The sequence below is a fragment of the Xyrauchen texanus genome, chromosome 36 (assembly GCF_025860055.1).
Source record: "Xyrauchen texanus isolate HMW12.3.18 chromosome 36, RBS_HiC_50CHRs, whole genome shotgun sequence".
NCBI classification, from domain to species: domain Eukaryota; kingdom Metazoa; phylum Chordata; class Actinopteri; order Cypriniformes; family Catostomidae; genus Xyrauchen; species Xyrauchen texanus.
The window spans coordinates 29,141,685-29,165,911 of NC_068311.1; the positions used below are offsets into that span (position 1 = coordinate 29,141,685).

Below are 24,227 nucleotides of genomic sequence, written 5' to 3' on the forward strand. Positions count from 1 at the left end.
AGGAATGGGTTAACTATGTAACACCCCATAGGCCTGATTTTATTTTCACTTGTCAATGATTATGATGTAAAGAAAAGATCACTCCCTACTTGTATATAGTTACTTTTTCCCCGCTTTTTATTAAGGGTGCTGAAATTAATAGTTTCTACGATGCATCGATATGCGGACGTGGACGATTCTGCATCGATGCGGTAATGGACCATAATTGATTATAGCCTACTGGCGTTTCTCTGACGTCATTCGTTACGTATGCACTTGCTGCGGTAGCGTAAAATGGCGGAGGGAAGCGAAACACAAAAGCGAGTAATAAAAAATGCACCCACTATTTTAAAAGCCAACGTCTGGGCATATTCCGAACAAACTGGTTAAGCACGAACTGAACAAGACACATGCTGTGTGTAAAGCCTGTCACACATGAATAAAACAACTCTAACTTAAGAAACCACATTAGCCGTTTTCACCCAGAGATCCTATCGCCTTCCAGTGCCAAGGCGGACCCAGCTCAGCCAAAAACAGATCAAACGATATCAACTTTGCAGCCCAACTAAAGATTATTTAGTACAGTGCTTGACAGTTTCATGCGCTTTTAGTATTTACTAGTATTTTTTTGTTCTAAATGCTCTTGCTGTCTGCTGTGTTCAGACTTTTGTTTGATGTGTGCTACATTCAGGAAGTGTACTTTCATGGAGCAGATAAAATAAAAAGGGAGTTAATATATCTGACTGCTTGTATTTACTGACGGAAATGTAGCCATATGCAGTAATATTGAAAATTGAGGATCATGATAAATCATGATGCATCGTTATATCGAATCATTGACATCGATATTCGTAATCGAATTGAATCGTGAGACCAATAAAGATTCACACCCCTACTTTTTGTTCTTTCCTAATATATGTGCATATTTTTGATCAGTAGTATTTTGAGATGTGCGGTAAATATGAATATATGGTATATACATACAGTGTCTGAAATACATCTAATGTAAATGTCTGTTTGATGCTGATTGTCATTTAAAAAAAAATTGCTTTATCCATTGACAAGGTTGTTGGTATATAACACTATGCAGAATACTCAATTGGCCAATCCGGCACAGTCATCAGCCGAAATGCTGGTTATATCAAAATGCCCAAATGTTAGCAAATATATCTGCCTGTTGGTCCGGTATCGTTTTTACTGCCTCGTACCGGCATAACGGTCACTGTGCAAAACCAACAACCTGCTATGACATTTATTTTTCAAATTGTTCAGACCAAACAGCAGTGATCAGGGACCTTAATAAATAAATCCTTATTGTCTCACCACAACTGGGTGGGCTAGTTACTGAACGCAGAATATTCTTAATAGTAAATGTAGTACAATAGTTTACATATCAAGGCTGTCCATTATTTTAAAAGTGCCAGTTTTCTATGAAATGGCCACTTAATAACCCACTCAACACTGATTTAATAGACCTGCATTAAGTTAAAATCTAAGTCCACCCATAAAGTGTTATTCCAAACGAGATCAGAAGTTTCTGTTTTGAATCTGTCACCAACCATGTACACACTAATCTATACGCACATACCCCTCTTTGACACGCTGATTGTAGAGCAGTGACGGCTTACGCACCCTGTAACTACTTCAAGCAAGCACTTGCTGATTATGTGAGTTAGTCTGTTCATGGAATAAAAACAGCTGCTAACACTAAAGTGACACATGATATACAGTGGAAACAAGAAGAACTAAAATGGCACTTGTGTGTTTTCTTCAGATATTCTCATGGTACGTTGGAGATATGGTGTTTAAAACAATCAAATGTTTTGTGGATCAGTTCCCTGATGCTCAGGTGTGACGTGGGGTGGGGGGGTTTCAGCTAATGGAAATGTTAGGGCAGGTGTTTTCACAGCTTCTCTGGTTAATAATGTCTGCTTGTGGTCAGATTGAATGGAGCAGGTCAGCGTGTTCCCTCCATTAAACTACTTCCAGGTGCTAAAACTCAATTGTATGATGGACCTACCCTTTATATTTTCCTTTTTCTCCGAGTTAGCTTGTTCAAATAATAGATCTGCAGTTTCTGTGGAAGGTTAAGACAATATCAAAGAAATTTTGTGGAAAATGTGTGTTAGAGTCTGTCCATCCAAAAGAAACATGTAAATTTGGCTTTTGAAGTTTAAATGAGAGACGCTTTTAAGGGCGTTTTCACGCCTTTCGTTTAAGCACTGCACGAGCTCTCAGAATGGAATAACATGTATATGTGAACAACCTAAATAATCTCAGACCCCCTTGAAAAAACCGAAAAGTGAACCGTAAGAACCTCTGAGTACGGTTCGTTTGTGGGTTATTTTGTGGTTCTATTGATTTGTGCGATGTGAAAATGAAGAGGTACTGTTCTGATTTGCATTTCTTTGACATAAGTACCTTGAGGTTGCATTACATACTGTCTACGATTTATTTGATTGGTTAATGTACTTCATATTCCAGTCACATTGTACTGTCCAACTAAGGGAAGCGAATATAGAAATACCATGATTACCATGACCATGCCTTTTACGCCAAGTGAGGGATCCTTTTACAGCAGGTGTGGGGTTAAAGGCTCCCTCACCACCTTTTTTTTTTTTAAACTGAATTTTAATTGGGGACCTGGTTATCTGACACTGACTACCTCCCCTGGAGTCACGAGTTTGAATCCTGGGTGTGCTGAGTGACTTCAGCCTGGTCTCCTAAGCGACCAAATGGGGAGGGTAGAGTCGCATGAGGTAACCTCATTGTGGTCATGATTAGTAGTTCTCGCTCTCAGTGAGGCACTTAGTAATTTGTGCGTGGATCGTGGAGAGTAGCATGAGCTTCCACATGCGGAGTCTCCGCTGTGTCATGCACAATGAGCCACGGGATAAGATGTGTGGATTGGCTGTCTCCGAAGCAGAGGCAATGAGACTTGTCCTCCGGCACACGAATTGAGTAACCACGCCACCATGAGGAGTGGGAATTGGGCATTCAAATTGGGAGAAAAGGGGATACAAAATAAATAAACTAAAAAAATTTTTTAATCAAAACAACATGGTTATTTTTTTTTTTACTTTTGATATATTTTGTGATCAGAAAAAAGCTACATTTCTTTAAGGGGTGACTTTTGCCCCATTGTACCCTAATTTTTAAAGCCTTAAAGAAATAATATAGCCCTATTTTATTAAATCATTCCAAATTAAATATTAATAAATTAATTTTGAATATGTTTTTGTATTAAGCATACATCCACCTTAAGAAGTATGACAATTTATCATAATAATCACAATTATAGATTTACAAGTTTTTGCTAGCCAATATTCATAATCTTTCAGCCATGGGGTCTGAATCCTTAAGGAGCTGTGGTGTGAACAACAAGGGTTCTGAGATCACATAAACGCTAAAAGGACCACAAACGAAACTGGGTCCTCTTTTAACACTTCCATTGTGAACACCAAAAGCACTGAGGTCATTTGCAGCTGGTTCCCCTTCTGGTTCAGTTTAACTGAACTGGGTTTGGTTCATATTAAAACGGACTATATGTGAAACCATCGAAAATCATCTTAATGGATTAAACATAGCCATGAGTTTTTATGTTGTAACTTAAAGTGTTTTAGTGATCTCCAATCACAATCATTCAAGATTTTTTCCGATCACATTTCTTCTGTAAAGCTGACGGTTCACCGCTATCCTTCCAGGTTTTAATAATGCGTTGGACAGTTCTTAACCCAATTCCAGTGATTTCAGCAATCTTCTTGGTTGTTTTCTTTGCTTGATGCAGGCCAATATTTTGCCACTTCTGAAACACAGTAACATCTTTTCCATGACCACGAGATACGTCTTCCAGGATGGTTGTTTAAGAAACGAGAAGCTACACACTGCATCAGATAGGGTTAAAAGAATTGCTGCCAGCTGAAACATATTAATCACTGAAATAATCATCCAATCATAGGCTCTTAATTATCTGCTTATTTAAAACCAAATGGCAACATTTCTTTGGCCAGGCAGTGTATTTTGACAAATTTGGCCACCATGAGCGCACAAACTCTCTCTCCACTGTGAAAAGGCGGCAGTTTTCTGAAAACACTGGCAAACAGGTATGTTGGAGATTAGCGATGGGTTGACATGTCCTTCCCAGTGTTGTTCACATGAAACTTACACCACTGAAGGTAATGGAAGTTTTCAGTAGTTTCGATCACTTTAAAAAAATGGCCAAGAGAACTGTTCAAGGAGAAGGTAAGATATTGCTATCACTAGTCCACAGTTACAACATGAAAATGAAATAAACTTTGAAGTTATTTTTAACTCTACACTGTGTCTACAAAATATGGCGTTCCTGCGCGAGACACTAATAAAAAAGGAAATTCGACACAATGGTCAAAGACGTCTGTCCAGCATGGATTTACATAGATAAACGGCAATGATGTACACAAAACAAACAGCCATTAACTCGCTCTAGACTTGGAAAAACTGACCAGAGCATGGCCCAAAACCCGACAGTTTGTCAGGTACTGTCTTACTCGGATCATTTTGATGAACTCTATTGCACATATAGAATAAACAAATAGTGATTTTGTCAATCCCCAGTAAATACTCCCCCAACATATGGTAAAATATTCTATCTCCCAACCCTAATTTGGAACCGCAGATTCCAGCCAGATCTTGCCATTTTTGCATGCATTATCAGATAAACAGTGAATTATACAATGAATAGACGTGCCATCTGAGGTCACACCCATGATTGACGGCACAATATGTCAGGGTCCTCGCAATAACCAGAGGGCACTGAACATTTTGCCTGTCTGTAGTTGTAGTGCTGAGTTGGACTTTTACCTTTTACCTGTGACTGACTACTTTGCATGAACCTTTGCACTACAGATAGACAAGATGAGCAAAGATAAATACACAAATCCACTTGTGTATTCATAGTGGAGGACTGTTATTTTCCTTCTTGCTCTGCCCTCTCAGCATGAGCAAAAGCACTACATCTGCACAGCAGGATGAAGGTCTGTGTTTACATGTGTTCTTTTGCATTTACGTGTGTGTTTGTTTGCTGTCCTTTACATCATGCAGCTAGAACAAGCTCTTCCAGTCTTTTCTGAAAGTCAAAGTGTCATATCGGGGGAATGCATGAAGAGCGGATCTGTAAAAGGCTTTGCTGAGTTGCAGTTTTTCCATGCACAAACACACCACTTCCAGAACTTCCACTGATGCGGTTTTATCAGTTGCTATGCACACACATTGAGCTCACAGTGTGCTCCTTTACCCAGCTAAATAAATGTCAGCAGTTGTTTGCATTTGCATACTAGATATGCATATCAACATATGGCCCAAAAACTGAAAATCGTGCAAGTACTGTGCATGGCAGTAAATAAAACCCAAAACTACAGATTTTCTGCATTGTTTTATTTGGTGAACATGAAATTATTAACCTCACTAAAATACATTTCTGATCTTTTTTGCACTTATCTGTGCCTTAAGATTTTATGTTTCTTGTTCCACCTCATCTGACATCACCTTGTTCGCACCCATAGATTAGAGCAGTTTGGGCAAGGAAAATAATAAAGCAATATCACACAAGCAAGAGTGCTGTATGTCCAGCTGTCAGCATGGCTGTTATCCGTCTGTAGGCACAAGGCCAAGGGCCAAGGGTAATCACAGCCGGGCTGATATCTATCAATACAAGTAAATGAATAAGTAGAGATAAACTAAGAACTCTCTTGTGTGCCACAGGATCTGCCATTGCCAGTTCCAAAGATGCGCCCAAGCTTCCATTACTAATAAAAAAAACACACTTTAGAAATCATACCGATAGCTAGTGAGAGGGAGAGATACTGAGCGTGTGATTACCTTGAAGTGATGAACAGTAAGGCTGAAGCTGTTATTTTAACTCTGTTCCTCAGCAGTAGTGTGATAGTAATCCGCTCCAGTCATTGAGCAATGCTTCCAAACGTGCTATCTGAATAAACCTTTGAGTATTTCAGTCACGTTCAAGTGTTTTGTTTTCTTGCGGAACTCGTATTTGGCACCTGAGCGTTTTTGATTTCTCCATCTGTTGTGACTCTCGGCAGCAATGCTGAAGCTGTTAGTTTAACTAAATTTCTCAGCTATGGTGTAGTAGTTATGCAAGTAATCACGGAGTGAGCGACAATTTCGGACAACTTGAAAGAAATTTGCGCAGTGACTGATAACACACAGATTGTCTATGTCAGCTCAACTCGCTCATAGCAAACACAAGACGAACATCTTTAATGTCAGAGGTATTAATGGAAATTCACTCATCTGTACTGCTCTTACACCTTTGGAATGCCACAAACACGAGTGGAGTGATACAAACAGTAAAGTGTCCCAGTGCTGATGGTGTGAGCTATAAGCACCCTTGGAATGCCTCACGTCCAATCAGATTTGAGGACCGGAACTAACTGTTGAATAATGTTAACCAATATCCTATTCGCTATTTAGGCATTGCATTGGGGTGTTGTTGTAGGTAATACAGCCTTTTAAAATTCACAAAAGTGAAGTAAAACTATGAAAAGTAATTTATTGTTGAATCGTACAATAATGTATATGGCAATAACGATTTGTCCTTCAAGTTCTGTACCCTGCATGAATGTTTCAGAAAGAAATTCTCCTAGAAACTCTCCACAATCCACTAATAACTCGCAGTCAGGTGTGAAACTCAAGTCAAGTCCCGGCCAACATTTTCTTCTTTGTTTAATATTTGGGATCACTCCTAAATGCATTTGGAAAATTATGGGTATATAATGATTCGCAAATGCCATTTCACGTTAACTTTAAAAGATTTGGTCATTCCGAGATTAAGGCCTTGTAATTTGGGGAGCATTGGATCTCCGAGAATGTCATGTAATGTGCTTGTAACGTTGGATTTTATGTTTTATTGCTCATTATATTTCTCATACAGGTCCTGCTCAGGTTCCAATGATGTCCCCAAATGGTTCAGTGCCTCAAATCTATGTGCCTCCTGGATACGTTCAACAGGTGAGTCCTCGCATCAATATTTTGCACTGGTTTTTATAGGATGAGTTAAAATATTTTGGTTTATATTGCCAGAAAGAAGATACCATTTTAAATATAATTTACATCTCTATATAGTTCTTTCCAAAGCTAGTAAGCGGCCTTCTTTAACAGTATTTCTAGGCGTCATAGGCACAATCCCGACATGAAGTTACTGTTCGGTTCCAAACAATAGTCAGCAAAATTATACTGCCTTGAACGGGTTTACACAAGGAACGCATTCAAAACAGATATACAGATGGAAATGGAAATGCCTTGGATGGAAATGCCTTGTTGATGAGAGAGGTCAACAGAGAATGGCCAGACTGCTTCGAACTGACAAAGTCTATGCTAACTCAGATAACCGCTCTGTACAATTGTGGTGAGAAGAATATATATATATAATGCAGTATAGCATTCATCTCAGAATGCTATACTGAGATGCGGGTTGGAAGCTGTTTTGGTGGTACGCGGGGGACCAACACAATATTAGGCAGGTGGTTTTAATGTTGTGGCCGATCGGTGTACGTACATGGATGAAGCAATCCCAAAATGCATTACAACTGTGAGCTTCGTCAAAATGATCAACTGAGTCAAGGGAAACATTTATTTATAAATTACTTTTTTTTTCATTTAAGCAGTCGTCTGTAAATGTGCCTTCTCTTCAATTCTGTTGTGTTCCGTTTACCTCTTAGATAACAATGAGCTGTGTGAAATCCCCCCCCCCCTTATTATAATAAGGCGGCTTGCTAAGGTGTGGGAAATGTAACACACACACACTCACTCTCTCTCTCTCTCTCTCTCTCTCTCTCTCTCTCTCTCTCTCTCTCTCTATAGATCATTGAGGAGAACGGAGTGAGGCGGGTTTTGGTCTTACCTCAGACAGAGTTTCATCCGGGGGGCCATTCCCCGCTTCACCACCCACCGCCTCCACCACCCCACGCCCACCTGCAGGCCTTCATCCCTCACCCACACATCATGCACCATCCTGCTCACCTGTACTCAGGCATGGCTGGAGGAACCGGAGACATGAATGCGCAGTACATCTCCCAGTACCACCCAGCACACACCCCCATCTACTCAGAGCAGGGTCAGTACACACATGCACACAAATGCATCTTCGTAGAATTTTCCCTTTGACTCAAATAAGCAAACTTCACCTACTGGAATTGTGTCATACTGGTTTTCACAGACATGGTAAACCTGGAAATATCAGAAATTTTATAAAACTGCAAAATGAATCTTAAAAATTTATAGAAAAGTCAATCATGTTTCTATAGAGAATCTAACATTTTTGGGGGGTAATACTATTTGATATAGAGTATTTGTAAATCATCAGTTAATTAATCATTTATAAATTATTGTTCCTATATGACTAATACTTTAATAAGCTAAGGCCACGTCCACATTAATACGTTTTCCTTTTGAAACTAATTCCACAGCATGAATATAATGTCAATATTAGTTATCTATGTGTAATACACATCACATATTAATTGAGTAAACCGGGTAGATGTTGGTGGGCAATATGTTAACGTTACCACAATAATAGACCGGTGTGCAACTCGGTCTCATTTAAACGGTCCTGCAGATCAGAGCTGCGATAGTTGTGTATGAGCTCATGATGGTTAAAGTGCTTGCACATATCATTAGAAAGTGTTATTTTATCTAGTTATACACAGCTCTTAAATGTTTTATTGGTGAGAAATGTCTTTTTGTGAGCGCAATCTGTATACCTTAAATGGACATTCAGTCAAGGATATTCAGTGGTCAAAATGTGTAAAACATTTTTCAACCACCTAGAAAAGCAGTCCCACTTCAAAGGGACATTTTAGCCAACTTTACAGCTTTGTTGTTTAATAAATAATAATTCAAGTTGAAGTGTATAATTTCTGCACCACTAGCTTCACCAAATGGAATTGCAACCAAGTTACAAGCTGTCTTTATCTTTTTGCTTGCAGTATGCTCATAATTACTTGTGTAATTAATTACAAATTTTGTGTCTCTGTGCATCTCTCCAATTTCCACAGATACTCATCAACCACATGGACGTGCAGCGTTTGCTCACAGGGATGAAAGGGCTAGCAAAACCTATGAGCGCCTGCAGAAGAAGCTGAAGGAGAGACAAGGGGTGGGTGGAGGAGGAGGAGGAGGTGGAGGTCTGGCCCTCTCCAAAGACAGCCCCCCTCCCTCTCCACAGAAGACTAGGGGGACTCCGCCCACAGGAGGGGATCTCCAGAACGGTCTTGGGGGTAAGGGGGTGGAGGAGCTGACAAAGCCCACCACTGCTGTCACCAGCCCGGGCAAAAGCCCGCCAGGGAGAGGGAAGGAGGTGGAGTCTGGAGGTAGGCAGGGATGTAGAAAAGGTTTCTGAAACCATTATAATTAAGCAAATGTGCTTCTATCAGCTATTTAACAACCACTTTAAACTGATTTGGTTCACCCAATCAGGTTTCTAAGCCAAAACTGTCTGTTTTATTTATCAAACTTTAACCATGATCTCCTAGTACATGTAATTGAGATAAACTTGCTTAAAATGACCAGGGAATTAAATATTTTCTATTTATTACTCCCTCAATTTGTAAAAGGCCAGTATTACTTTTGTGTACAATCTTTGATCGCTGCTTAAACTATAATCTGTTAGGAAAAAGCTATCAGCATTAGCAGACATCAGCATCCCATTAAGTCTCTTCTTAATGGGAATCATACCTCGATTTGAGGTAGAAATATTCTAGCAGCCAATTGGGAGCAGTAATAGGGCTCCGGGGACTGGCCCCACTCTCTGGCTACGTTGTAAACAGGCCGAGCAGCTTGTCTCTGTCCTCATTAGCTCTGTCAGCTTTAGGCTGCTGTAGATAGCATTAGCTGTAATTACCCCCGCACTGACTCAGTGCTATCAGTTATCAGTGCTAACCAACTCTAGCCTGGAGAAACTTAGCTACAGCTACTGTACGCCAGTCTAAACTTAGCTGTCATCTCTATTAATCCATTAATGGAAATTGAATGCCTCTTATATGTTGATTAAAGAGACAAGCTTAAACCAGCGTGATGCATCTTCTTGAATCTATCGAAAAGGGGATTGTCTTAACTACTTTTTTTTTTCTCTCTCTCTTTTTTTATTGCAAAGAACTGGATGAAGAGGCCAAGGCTCTTCAGGAACGATTAAACTCCATCTGCAAGCCAGTGGTAAGGGGATTTGTGATTTTATTTGCCTGTTTTTTCTTAAATGCAAAATTTAAATCCATGTAGTTTAGCGTAGTGGCTAAAGCACAGGGCTGTTAATCAGAAGGTCGTTGGTTCGAACACCACGGCCACCACCATTGTGTCCTTGAGCAAGGCACTTAACTCCAGGTTGTTCTGGGGGAATTGTCCCTGTAATAATTGCACTGTAAGTTGCTTTGGATAAAGCGTCTGCCAAATGTAAATGTAATCCATTTTCATTCGAAACGCTCAGTATTCGGTGGAGGAAAACATGTCCATTGTGAACAAGAGGCTTAAATGTAGCAAAATCAATGCATTTTCAAATAAAAACACTTTAGTCATACCTTTTTTTGGCCTTAGGCCACACCCTCCCTTACAAAAAATTTAGAGTTATGGCAAACTAGCCGCAAACTTTCCACAAATTTGTTACTCATTATTTTCACATGCAAATGGTAAATGGTAAAACGGTAAATGGTCTGCACTTATATAGCGCTTTTTTTAACCTTAGAGGTTACCAAAGCGCTTTACACTGTTTCCCAATCACCCATTCACACACACACTCATACACCAATGGTGGCAGAGCTGCCATGCAAGGCACTAGCCTGCCATTGGGAGCAATTTGGGGTTCAGTGTCTTGCCCAAGGACACTTCGGCATGTGGAGTTGTGTGGGCCGGGAATCGAACCGTCAACCCTGCGATTGGCAGCTGACCCGCTCTACCAACTGAGCCTCAGCCACCCCTGTGATTTGATTCGCCACAATTTAAAAAAAATAAATAAAACATTTACGATTACAGGTGTTCACTGGTAGTTGTGAACCTGTAGCAAACCGTTGGCAACAATGGACAATTTGACGCAAGTTTGCCACAAAGCACATTTACACGTGAGAGTAATCAGTGGCGAATTTGCATCAAATTTCGAGAGTTCTGGCAAACTTGCTGCAAACTTGCCACTCATTATTTTCACATGCAAATGAGCAGTGCGGCAAACTCTTCATTGTCGCCAAAGGTTTGCTGCAGGCAACACTATCGCTGAAGCACTGCAAACTTCTTGCAAATATTTCGTCGTAACACAAGGTCATTTGCATGTGGAAATAATGACTGGAAAACTGAAAAATCTAGCTGCATGCGGACACTGTGTGCACTGTGTGGACACTCCTGATGACGGAAATTACGTCACCCGGGACTGTGCATGGACCGTCGTGGAACACAGCAGGCGAAGTATACTTTAGGCTTTAGTCATTCTCACAAGTGCTGCACTTATTTTGTCAGAAATTCCTGTACAACATCAGTTGCTCATGGGATGTCTTGTTGCATTTAGTGTCAACATAGTAACCTGCACCATGGTAGCGATTTCCATATTAAGGGCGGGCAAGTGAAATACCAATATACTGGTGTAAATATCACCCATGTTATGCAAAATGCTTCTGTGTAGTACAGAATGTGCAGTCTAATCAGAGTTTGCACTACAAATAATAATTATCCATCACTCAGATGGAGCTATTTTTAACTGTCAATAGTTACCTTTGTGTTATTTTACATTAAAACGTTTCTTGGGAATTATTTAATAACACCTTTTAATAATTGTGCAATTATACCTACCATGCAGTTCCCAGAAAGATTTCCAGTATTTAATGAAAGGCTAAATCCAAAATGAATGCATGATGAATGGTTTGTTTTTTTAATTCCTTCTGTTACTTTGATTGGAGAAGCCTGGGTAGCTCACCGAGTAAAGACACTGACTACCACACTGGAGTTGCAAGTTAAAATCCAGGGCATGCTGAGTGACTCCAACCAGGTCTCCTAAGCAACCAAATTGGCCCGGTTGCTAGGGTGGGAAGAATTATGTTGGGTTAACCATCTCGTGTTTGCTATAATGTGTGGTTCTCGCTCTCGGTGGGGCGCGTGGTGAGTTGTGCATGGATGCAGTGGAGAATAGCGTGAAGCTTCCACACGTGCCATGTCTCCGCGGTAATGCGCTCAACAAGCAATGTGATAAGATGCACGGATTGATGGTCTCAAACCGGAGGCAACTGAGATTCGTCCTCCACCACCCGGATTGAGGCGAGTAACTACGCCACCACAAGGTCTTAGAGCGCGTTGGGAATTGGGCATTCCAAATTGGAGAGAAACTGGGAGAAAAATGTTTTGTTGCATTGTAATTTACAAAAATACATAAAAGGTCTACTATTACTTTAGACACTAACTTACATAAAGGAACTTTTGTTCTTATTTTCAGATGTTATATTGTTATCAACCAAAAATCAGTTTCTGCTTATCGCCCACTTCCTAGTTTGTTAGACTATATATTATTTTACATTTTATGCTCTACATACTGAGAGAGCACTTTCTAAAGGTCTGTTTTGGGTGCATGCTGCACCGACAGTTTTTCTAATGACTCATTTCCACGGCCTCAAACTCTACATCCTCATATGATTTCAGTCCCTACAAGATGACAGTAATGGCTCTCTCTAATGGGTCATTAATGCAGAGTTTGATTTGATTCATAGAAAAACTAAATGGCTCTCGTGTCTCTGGCAGTATGCTGGGATCTAGCTTTAGTGGTGTTTTCCTGCTGATTTTAACTGTATATAGAATTTCACCCATTTCACTATAATAACAATTATTGACCATTTTTAGGTGACGTGTGTAATTTGTTAAAATCATAGATTAAAAACAAATTGTTTTTCATTTTGGTTCTTTCTGAGCAAAAATTATTTTTAGCATAGATTTAGCAAAGCCAATTAATTTTATATTCCTAAAGTATATTGACTTTGCAGATCAATAAACCACATTATTTATTGTCTCATATATAATGACAAGGTAATAAGTCCGGTATATCAGCCAGATTTGTGGAGATCAGTAGCATCAAAAATCTGATTATTTCAACTGAACAGAAAAGAACAGAACTTTGCAAGGGTTGAGAAAAGAATCGTGCCCCTTGAGGAACAGATAATTCTTTTCAAGTCTGTTTTGGCCTACTAATGCGCACTAACTTGAGCTATTCTTGGCAGAAAACCCGAAAGGTGCATAGTCATGCATCTATAACTAAAGGAGACACTTGTTTCTCAACTGGAATGAAGTTAAAAATATTCCTTCTTGCATAACATGAGTTCTCTTTTGTTCTGCGGGGCGGGGCTGCATGTCATTAAAATAAACTCAAGCAACTCTTGACATGAAACAAGAAGACTTGTGTAGTTCCCACATGAAGATGCGCATGTAGTTATATATACAACCAATTAGCCCCTGGGATCAATTAACCTCGGCTGAAGTCAGTTGAACAAAACAATGCGTTCCGCTAAATCAGACAACTTCCATTTGTCGGGTTAATCAAATTGAATTGATTGCACATCTCATTACATTAATTTTCACTCATTTAAACTTAATTTTTGTCTGCATATACGGTCTCTTTGGGAATTAACTTTTTTCACATTGTGTCCTGGTGCTCCATGTTAACATGAAATTTGTCAATCCATGTGCAAACTTGCATATTTTCAAGATCGACTAGTCGGTGGGTTGTCAAAATGACTCGTTGACTAGTCTGTCTTAATGGAGCCATGTCAAATTAAAATAGTTTAGGGTCATGTCCACTAGACCCCAATCAGATGTGTTTATTCAAATGATATTCATTTTTGGGTGAACTCTTTAAGGGGCTTTAAGAATAGTGTAAAACAAATGCACTGCTCAAGGTTTGAGATGCTGAAAAAGTGGTGAGATGCAATGACCATGTGTAGAATGGCATGTGTGCATAGACCAACTATAAATAAATAAATAAAGTCTTACCAAATGTGTTGTTGAAAGCAGTGTATGTGTTTATTTCAGTGTGCTTTGTAACCGAAGCATCTCTAAAGGAATCTCCTTTAAAGCACCAAAAAAGTAATAAAGCTACATATATATATATATATAGAAATTCCGAGGTGGAATTACAGTCATGTCAACCGGATCTGCGCGATCGTGAAATTCGTGCGATAAACTTTGGTGGTGAAGAATTTCCCCTCGCCGATTTCGATAGAATTCGCTGCATTGTCCAATAGGAAATTAATTGGTTTGGCAGTGACCTCCGTGTGGGCGGTGCTTCATATACAGCTACACTGAATATTCACAATAGACAAGGATATAATTTTAGCTGCGAGTTTCTTTTTAACTTCACTCACAGAGTATAAATAAAAATAATCACTTTTTGTTTGCTTGTTTCACACGCACTCAAAGTCTGTCCACGCCGTCTTTTCCCATGGTATTTTGTCATGCAATGGTAAATGTGACTGCCTTTAAACTAATCAACTATCTAATTGACATCATAATCTATTATGTATTCCAAACCAAATTTTTGTACATGCAAAAGTTGAGCATTTAGTGTCAACATTACCATAATACAGAGAAGTTTGTGGCACGACCAAATCAGCTGACTAAAACAGTGACCGTTTACATGCACTTAAGAAAATGGTTTATTCCAGGGTTTTTGCAGAAAGCAGCATTCCAATACATCATGTAAATGAGCACAATGATTTCCTTGCATCGTTTAAGGGATTAAGAGAAAAGGGTTTAACACATGGGGGATTCTCCCTGAGAATGCGGCTTATGTGGTCGTATAAACACATAAGCGGTAACCTTATAGTTTTTTAGAGAGTGCATGTACATTAACAGGCCAAATAGCAAATGTCATTGGATGGTCATCATTGGATGGAGCCCAACAATAATAAACACAGTAGAAATAATTAAACTTTTCTGGGAGTACAGTGGGGAAAAAAAAAACACAATTTACAAAAAACTAAAAATACTTATTTATAAACATCAAGTCAACTGTCCTCACTTTCGCAGAGTTTTGCATAAGAGGGGAAACCCCACTATTGCAGCGCAATTGAGCTTTTTTGCAATAGGAAGTCAAGTAAACAAACACAGCAACAACTCTGGAATATCTGAAAATAAAGCCAAGCAACAGAGCATAAAATATCTATGTCTTCCTCGAATGCCATGTTCGTTATTTACGCAAGCGTCACAGGGAAATTCCGTTGCTTACTGACTGACTCACATGTATACAGGAGCAAAGAGTATGCCACTTATACATTGCATGTAAATGGGAACGCCACTTTCTCGAAATAAGCTGCTTTCTGGTGTCCATGTAAACAAAGTCAGTTACTCTGCATACTCGGTATGTGTTTGCCTTTCTAACATATCTAAAAAATATATCAAGAAAGCTTCCTACTCGAGTTACCAACTATGCTCAATAAACACGATGAGGCTTTGACCAGAAATGTTCTCTACGGAAGGTTGCAAACGCGGGCATGAATGTTTTATCAATGTAAGGCAAGTTTGCAGTTGCATTGTACATTACCGTGCATTCTTGTGTTACTGTGGCAGATGTATTCGGTAGCTATAAGATTTTTGGCAGTTTAACTGTCCATTCGTATTATTCCAAAATTAGGTGTTGCATTCTCACAGTTTCCACAAGGGGCACTATAGGCAATATAAAGTAAACCGTCTTCTGTTTTGTAATTTTTTTTTATCGTAGAAGAGGACCATTTACGCTAATGCCTTCTATAGCGCCTCTTGAGGCAACGATGAGAATGCAAAAACGTGTGTGCGTAGTGTTATAAATTGTGTTCGGACACATTCTGTAATGCAATGATGTGTGAAGCACAGCTAGAAGCGTTTGTGTTCGCTTACTGGTTAAGGTCACATATGAGAGGTGTCCCGAATTCTGGGTATAAATATATTAACAACTACTTCCAATAACTAGGCATCTCTAGATGAGAGTACTTGCCTAACAAAGACTGGGATGGTGTTACTGGGAGAGAGAGCGTTCTGCACTTATTCGAATATAGTTTATTCGAAACTGTTTGGGAAAGTTGTTGGATTTAAAGGTTTATATTGCAGTTACAGTCTAACTGAAATTTTTAAGATCTGTACCACATCAGATTTTAAACTCGTTGTTTATTCCAGTCGAGGTGAATACATAATGGCTTTTCATTATGATTGCACTTTCAGTCTTATCATTAACACATTATTGGACTTTATGCTAAATGGTGCTATTTTGTCTCAATTTATCCTCAGGTGACAGATATCCAGGCCAGAGGGGCCAGTTTGAGTTGGTTGGCCCCATTACGGACAGAAAGTGACGAGGAGCCCAAAGAGGGAGAGGAAATCCCTTTGGAGCCCAGCTTCACGTACGAGGTCTCTGTCTCATACAACGGCAAGGACGGGAAGTACAAGACCACCTACAGGTGAGAGTGTGCTCCGTATCAGGCTGTGGAAGGGGTTTGGGCAGGAAGTGGAGAAGGTGTGAGTGCACTTGAGGAAATCACTGTTGTTCTTATGTGGTTTGTTGTGGGTTTGCGGAAATCAATGGTAGGTTAAGGTCAGCTCTGTTTCACCCGTGGCTGCTACCACAATGACATTTGCAGCTCTTCTTGTTTAAATGTTTACAGGATGTTATGACTTTCTTTTTTTTTTTTACCATTTATTTGTTTCTGTCTTTTTGCTTTTTGAAATCAGTGGAGTGGAACTAAGTGCAACTTTACAAGACTTAAGACCAGCAACAGACTACCATGTCAGGTTTGTGTCCATTTTGGCTTTTAAATGCAAGATAATGATGAGATTTTCTCTATTGAATCTAGAGTGCGATACATATGACACAACCATTCCAGAACAAATGACTTATAAGCCATTTTTTTAAGTGAATCAAAAACGTACAGCACAACCAGGGTTGTCCGATTTCTAAACAAATTACTCTAATGAACAGTATTTTAGTGAAATAAAACATACAACATAGTAGGCCGATTCCCAAACAAATGACTCTTTTGTGCTGGTTCTTTTTAGTGAATAATAAACATACAGTGCAGAACGACCAGTTTAGACCGATTTCCGAACAAATTACTCTTATTATCCGGTCCTTTTTAGTGATTTAAAAACATACAGCACATCTGGGGTAGTCCGATTCCTGAACAAATAACTCTTTTTAAAAAAACAGTTCATTTTAGTGAATCAAAATCATACAGTACATATGGGGTTGTCTGATTTCTGAATGAATTAATTTTATGAACTGGTTCTTTTTAGAGAGGTAAAAAAAATGTATGCATCAATCAAGCAGTTACTAAACTCACTGAACTGCAAATCATTCATTTCGTCTTATCTGGAAATAAATCAAGAATTGTTACTGTGTTATGTGTTGTGTTAAGAATCATGAGACTTCAATCAGAATAATTACTGACTACGATATAGTTATTTATAACTTTGTGTCGCATAAAAAAAGACTGTAAACACATTTCCAAGAATTGTATTAAGCATTATACCTGTTTTTTTTAATTATTTTTATATGAAATGATCTCATCATTCACAAACGAACTGCTAGGGGCATTTAATGCGATAAGAATTGTATTATTTATTACTTCAAAGTACTAAATGAATCGTTAAGGAACTGCAATTGTTACGAGGAATCTGAATCGTTCAATCCCCATCCCTACTTGTGCACTGTATTCAAGTCTTCTGAAGTTGTTATTCACTGAAATTCTTCCCCTTCACTATAGCTCACATTCAATTTAGATATGGCGTGCCAGGTTTAAACGCAACGATAACTCATGACGTCAGTGACATTATACATCATTGACATCAAACCTGCTGCAACGTTTCTTAATGATTAAATGTCACAAAATTATTTTTTTTGGTAAACTGTTCCTTAAAATTGATATTTGGTACTTGTATAGGTTATTGAGATCTAATTTAAGTGTGTGTGTGTGTGTGTGTTCAGGGTCCATGTCATGTGTAACTGTTTACAAGGCGTTCCTTCAGAGCCTGTGAGCTTCACCACTCTGAGCTGCGAGCCAGACACCCCCAGCCCACCACGCAAAGCCAGCGGCACCAAGAGCAGCCTCGTCCTGCAGTGGAAGGTACAGACACGCACACACATTTTCTGACTTATTAAATCAGTGTTAAATACTCTGTGATATATTTTAAATTGAATATTTTTTTCTTAGGCACCTTGTGACAACGGTTCCAAAATCCAAAACTATATTCTTCAGTGGGATGAGGTAATTTATTCATTTATTTAATTTTTTTTTATTACTCTTTGGATTCGGTTTATATTTCTTGTGTAAATCTCAAAGCCTTTTTGATCATTTTTGGCTCACATATCACCCCAAAATAAAAAGAAAGAAAGAAATTACATTTTTCATAAAGAAAATTAAGCTAATTTTAGAACCATTTAAAAAAAATAACTTAAAATTGATATATTCAAATTGTGAAGTATAATTTTATTATGGTTGCATTTGTTGTACCGCCTTATTAGTTGATACTGATGTGATTTTATTTTGACATGATTGTCATTTCTGTATTGCACTAATGAAAAATTTATGAGAATTCCAGACAAGTTCAAAAGTTGGACACGTTACAGTAACGAGGAGGGGGGGTGCTCAATGATCATTAAAATAATGCTAAATAATGCAAAATATTTTAGACTTATACTGTATATATTGCATAAAGAATAGTGTCTCTGATGTGTGAACAGGGAAAAGGTACCAGTGCGTTTGAACGATGCTACTATGGCCCTCAGAAGCAGTACAGACTCACCAAACTCTTGCCAGCTTCCAGATATTCTTTCCGACTGGCAGCCAAAAATGACATGGGGGTCAGGTGTGTATCCATTTGAATATCTTTTAATGTCTGATTCTATACCTCAGGAGATGTTCGTCCTGAGAGAAAGGAAACATGATGGTGTAGATCAGTGTTTTCCAACCTTTTTTGTGTTATATACACCCACACTTAAAACAATGCTTTTAAAATTCGGTAGATGAAGGAAAATGTTCGGTTAATGCAACCTCTTATTTTATCTCTCACTCTGTAGTGAGTTCAGTGAAGCCGTTCCCATCATGACATCATGCAGTGTGCCCGCTGCCCCACAGAACCCTGAGCTGGTTCAGCCCGGGGTCACGTGGTTCTGTCTGCGGTGGCACAGGCCGGCCGGCTCGCCCAAAGAGGACGACATCAGCTATGTGCTGGAGATGGAGGAGGAGGGCTCAGTGAGTGTGCGCACTAACATTCACACTTTCACAGATAAAACAGTACAGTTTTTTTGAAGACTTAAAAGGCCTTAAACAACCTTAAACTTAAAGGACCACATGCTCAAATGCAATTATTCATTATGAAATTACATTATTATTATTACAGTTTGGTATGACTTAAAGAAATCAAATAGAAATTGTAAATGCATATACATGCATAAGTACATTTTAGTAATGCCTCATCATGTCAACATGCAGTGATCATATGTATGTGTGATGTGTTTGGTACAGGGTTATGGGTTCCAGGCCAGTTATGATGGTGACGAGCTCTCACACACTGTCAGAAACCTCCACCGGAGCACTACATACAGGTTCAGGGTGAGTACACAAACAGAGATTGTCAGTTGTATACTGTATGTGTGTCTCATTAAGTGCATCTCAGTTAGATGGTGTTACACTGAGATTGTGTGATTGTCTGTCTATCGGTCTTTCTTTTTGTGTTTCTGTTATTCTATCTATCTCTTTCTTTCTTTCTTTCTTTCTTTCTTTATGTCTGTCAGCCTTTGTTTCTGTCTTCCTGGCTGTTTTTCTGTCTCTGTCTGTCTTTTTTATTTCTGTCTGTCTTTGCATCTGTCTGTCTGTCTGTCTTTTTGTTTCTTTCAGTTTTTTCAGTCTATGTCTTTCTGTCTGTCTTTTTCTTTCTTTCTTTCTTTGTGTGTCTGTCTGTCTCTTTCTTTCTTTCTTTGTGTGTCTGTCTGTCTTTGTCTTTCTGTCTGTCTCTTTCTGTCTATCTTTCTTTTTTCATTCTGTCTGTCAGTCTTTGTTTTTATCTGTCTGTCTTCTTTATTTCGGTCTGCCTTTCTGTCTTTCTTTTTGTGTTTCTGTTTCTCTTTCTGTTTGTCTTTTTTTTTTCTTCCTCTGTGTCTGTGGGTCTGTCTTTCTTTTTGTCTTCCTGTCTGTTTTTCTGTCTCTCTGTCTTTCTTTTTTATTTCTGCCTGTCTGTCTTTGTCTTTCTTTCTTTTTGTGTTTCTTTCTGTTTTTCTGTCTGTTTCTCTGTATTTTCTTTCTTTCTTTCTTTCTTTCTTTTCTTTCTTTCTTATGTCTGTCTGTCTTTTTTGTTTTCGGGCTGTCTTTCTTTTTGAGTTTCTATATGTATGTCTTTCTGTGTGTCTGTCTTTGTTTCTGTCTTGCTGTCTGTCTGCCTTTCTTTTTGTGATTCTGTTTGTCTGTCTTCCCATCTTTTGAGATGGGTCCTCCCATCTCTGATGTTTTTGTCTGTCTTTTTTCTTTCTTTTCATATGTTTTATGTCTGTATTCATTGTGTATTTCTGTCTTTTTGTGTTTCTGTATTCCTTTTATTTATTTCTGTCTGTCTGTGTTTTTCATTTCTACACATTTTTTTCATGCTCTGATTTCTGTGAGTGATGATTGAGACTCACCTGTTGCCGTTGGCTTTGAGAGGAAGCAGATGCGATCAGTCTCTTCTTTGCTGCTGTTTGGGCTGATAATAATCACGTTTCCAAAAATCAAACGTGTTTTAATGCGATCAGAAGGGCTGCATGTATCCATGTATACTGAGAGCACTCGCATCCTCGATTACAGCCAATTACTGTGACAGATGACAGTCAGTCTGAAATCACATCACTACCATCAAACACTTCCTCATCCTGTACCTTTGTCAGGGAAAAAGTATGTTTCAGTGAAAAATACATTTTGTAGTGGTTATTGGGTTTTAAAACCTTTGGTTATTGCCTATATATTTTATCTAAAAATATGAATTTTTTTAAAGACCAAAAAAATTATTTATTGGACCAATTACATTTTGTATTATAAATGATAAAATAACTAATTAACATGTTCCTGACACACTTGATGAGAGTCTCCCATTTAGTCAGCTTCAGATATTCAGTGCTTCATTTGTGCCATTTTGTTCTTTTCACTGCAGGTTATTGCCTATAATGCGGAGGGGAAAAGTAACCCCAGCCCTGTGTCTGAGTTCACCACAGCCCCCGACAGACCGACCTGCCCCTGCAGACTCTCAGTGAAGGGCAAACCTCACCCGACCAGCTTCCGCCTGACCTGGGGTCAGTTCAGCATGTTATTAACACACTATTGATTATTGCTCTCTGATTGGTCCTTGGCTAATACAACCTACATATATTTCTTTCAATTTAGTCCTCATGCAGTTTTTGCTCCATTCCAAAACGTACACAATATTTACTAGAAATTCACAATGAATATTTACATTATCCATTGACCAGGCTGTTGGTCGTCTTTTGGAACTGATGCAAGCGAGAGCTAACGCTGCTGTTTCATATCGTTAATGACCGAGGATGTATTTTTGCCCTTTTAGATCCTCCCAAAGATAACGGCGGTTCAGACGTGACAAAGTACGTGGTGGAGCTGACGGATGATTTAAGTGGTACGTTCAACCAGGTTTTGTGGTCTACACATGCTCATTTTCATCATAATGTTATTATGCCTAATTGCTGATTTATGTTTTTGCTTTCAGGTTCCTCTTGGAATCAGGTGTACAGTGGATTGGCTATGGAATGTTTGTGTGATGGTCTGATCCCAGGATATTCATACCAGGCCAGAGTCCACTGCATCAGTGCTGGAGGAGAGAGCCCGGTATGACACACACGTTTCCTACTGAGCTTTTTGGCTTGTATGGGTTTCATCTGGGGGGTTTAAATGCTGGTTTTCATGGAGTAAAATAAGGTCTGTGTTTACAATTAAAAGACTTTCTTGGAAAATTTACAAAAATATAGATGTCACACTCATTCATTTTATCCAATACAATTGCCCACGTTTCTTGAGTTCCTGAACATTTAATTTGGGTTAGGGTTAAGGTTAGCACCATGACGATACAAATCAACCCTTCACTTCAGGGTCAATTTTAAGTTCATGTTGACTTTTGAAAAAAGTATTTTATCACACAAATTCTACACTTCAGCTTTATAGTTGACAAGCTCCCTTTTCTCCTTTTGTCAACTTCATCCACTTTCCCATCAATCGTCTCGCTTCCACACAGATTGCTTGGTTTCCCGCCGTCTTCATCTCCTCGCCATCAGAATCTCAGTGAACGTTTTATCAATGGAAATCTTTTGGCATGCAGCTGGTAATTTCTTGCTTCCGTCTCCCGATCCCTGCTGTAATGGCATTGTTGGTGCTTCGCAGATGCGTATCTGCATGCGGGAGCTGCCAGCACGCAGCTATGACTCATTGCTTTTCGCAACCGTGAATGTGAGAGAATGCTCACATGGATGTGATCTGCTGTCACCCCTTTAGACACACACACACATTTCTCATTGAAGAGGTGCACATATCCACGTGCTGAACCTGGAACAGGCTTGTACAATTTAAGTGTAGCAGGATTTTTGGTTGGTTCTTACAGAATTGGTCAAGAACATGTCTGGGTCATATTTCACCATGACACTTTTTTTTTTTTTTTTTAAATAAAGCCTATTTTTAGAACCATACTGTAAATATGTTTGCATTGTGACACATTTATAATTATGATTAAGCAGTTTCCATCTAATTATAATATCCTTAATGTCACAGAAAGAATATGATATATTGCATCTAATCTAGATACTATATAATGCATCTTTTTTTGTTGTGCTGAATTTATTTGTTGATTTAAATTTGATATATACATGTACAGTGAAGAGAAAGAGAACCCTTTGGAATTACCTGCATTTATATATGCATTTGTCTTTAACTTTGGTTTAAACGTCATCTAAGTTACAATAAGGAAAAAACACAATCTTTTTTACCTAATAACACAAAAAGTATTGTGTTGTTCTTGTATATTTAAAACATCATTCAAACATTCACAGTTTAGGTTTAAAAAAACGTATGTGAACCCTTAGGCTAATGACATCAACAAAAGCTAATTAGTGTCAGAAGTCGGCAAACCTGGCACCCAATTAATGAAACTAGATTGGAGGTGTGGGTTAGAGCTACTTTGACTTATAAAAAGCACTTGTGAATTGCTATTCACAAGAAGCATGTGGTGACATGGACCATGCTTTGCAAAAAAGAGATCTCAGAAGATCTACAATCAAGAATATTTGCTTTGCATAAAGATGGAAAGGTTTACAAAGTTATCCCGAAGTGCTTAGATATTCATCTGTCCACAGTTAGACAAATTGTCTATAAATGGAGACGATTTAGTACTGTGGTTACTCTCCCTAGAAGTGGCCGTCCAGCCAAGATGACTCAAAAGGCACACCACAGAATGCTCAATGAGGTAAAAAAAAAAAAAGAACCATAGAGTGAGAGCTAAAGATTTTGAATCAGTGGAACTGGTTTACATCTCTGTTCATGAGTCTACTATATGGAAAGCATTAAACAGGCACAGTGTCCATGGCAGGACATCATGAAGGAAGCCGCTGCTTTTCAACAAAAACATTGCTGTGTGCCAAAGACCACATTGGCTCCACAACGCTACTGGAAAAAAAAATTGTGGACTGATGAAACTAAGGTTTAATTTTTTGGAAAGAACATGCAGCACTATGTATGGTGTAAAAAGGGCACTTGTGTGACCAATGTGAAAACGTCATCTCAACATTGTAGTATGGTGGGGGGAGCATCATGATTTTTGGCTGATTTGCTGCTTCGGAATCCTTGCCATCATCGTGGGAATAATTTATTTTTACGTTTTTCAAGATATCCTTCATGTCAAGGTGCACCAGCTGAAGCTCAGAAGTAGGGTGATGCTGCAAGAATATGACCCCAAACATTGAAGTAAATCCACTACTGAATCTGCTCTGTAAGGAAGAATGGTCCGTAATTCTATCTGAACGTTGTACAGGTCTAATCTGCAGCTACCTTTTACCAGGTTATTGCTGCCAAAGGAGGCCAGTCATTAAATACAAGGTTCACTTACTTTTTCCCAGCACTGTAAATGTTTTTCCCAGCACTGTGAATGTTTAATGGAATGTGTTCAATAAAGACATTATAATTGTTTGTGTGTTATATGTCTACACTTGTGAATTTGAAGAGATCACATTTTATGACCAATTAATGTAG

General features: G+C 38.8%; 1 protein-coding gene across 4 annotated transcripts in view; it reads left to right on the top strand.

The window, feature by feature from the left end:
- LOC127629658 (fibronectin type-III domain-containing protein 3a-like) overlaps positions 1–24,227 on the top strand; it is a 117,752-nt gene that overhangs the window by 75,658 nt on the left and 17,867 nt on the right. For all 4 annotated transcript variants that reach the window (XM_052106809.1, XM_052106813.1, XM_052106811.1 and 1 more), the window contains 14 exons: positions 6,908–6,984; positions 7,837–8,089; positions 9,030–9,344; positions 10,127–10,185; positions 16,249–16,418; positions 16,690–16,749; positions 17,942–18,080; positions 18,168–18,221; positions 18,698–18,822; positions 19,034–19,208; positions 19,482–19,568; positions 21,136–21,274; positions 21,544–21,612; positions 21,703–21,821. In XM_052106809.1, coding sequence (XP_051962769.1) covers positions 6,908–6,984; positions 7,837–8,089; positions 9,030–9,344; positions 10,127–10,185; positions 16,249–16,418; positions 16,690–16,749; positions 17,942–18,080; positions 18,168–18,221; positions 18,698–18,822; positions 19,034–19,208; positions 19,482–19,568; positions 21,136–21,274; positions 21,544–21,612; positions 21,703–21,821 — 1,841 coding nt within the window. The remainder of the gene's footprint in view (positions 1–6,907; positions 6,985–7,836; positions 8,090–9,029; positions 9,345–10,126; positions 10,186–16,248; positions 16,419–16,689; positions 16,750–17,941; positions 18,081–18,167; positions 18,222–18,697; positions 18,823–19,033; positions 19,209–19,481; positions 19,569–21,135; positions 21,275–21,543; positions 21,613–21,702; positions 21,822–24,227) is intronic.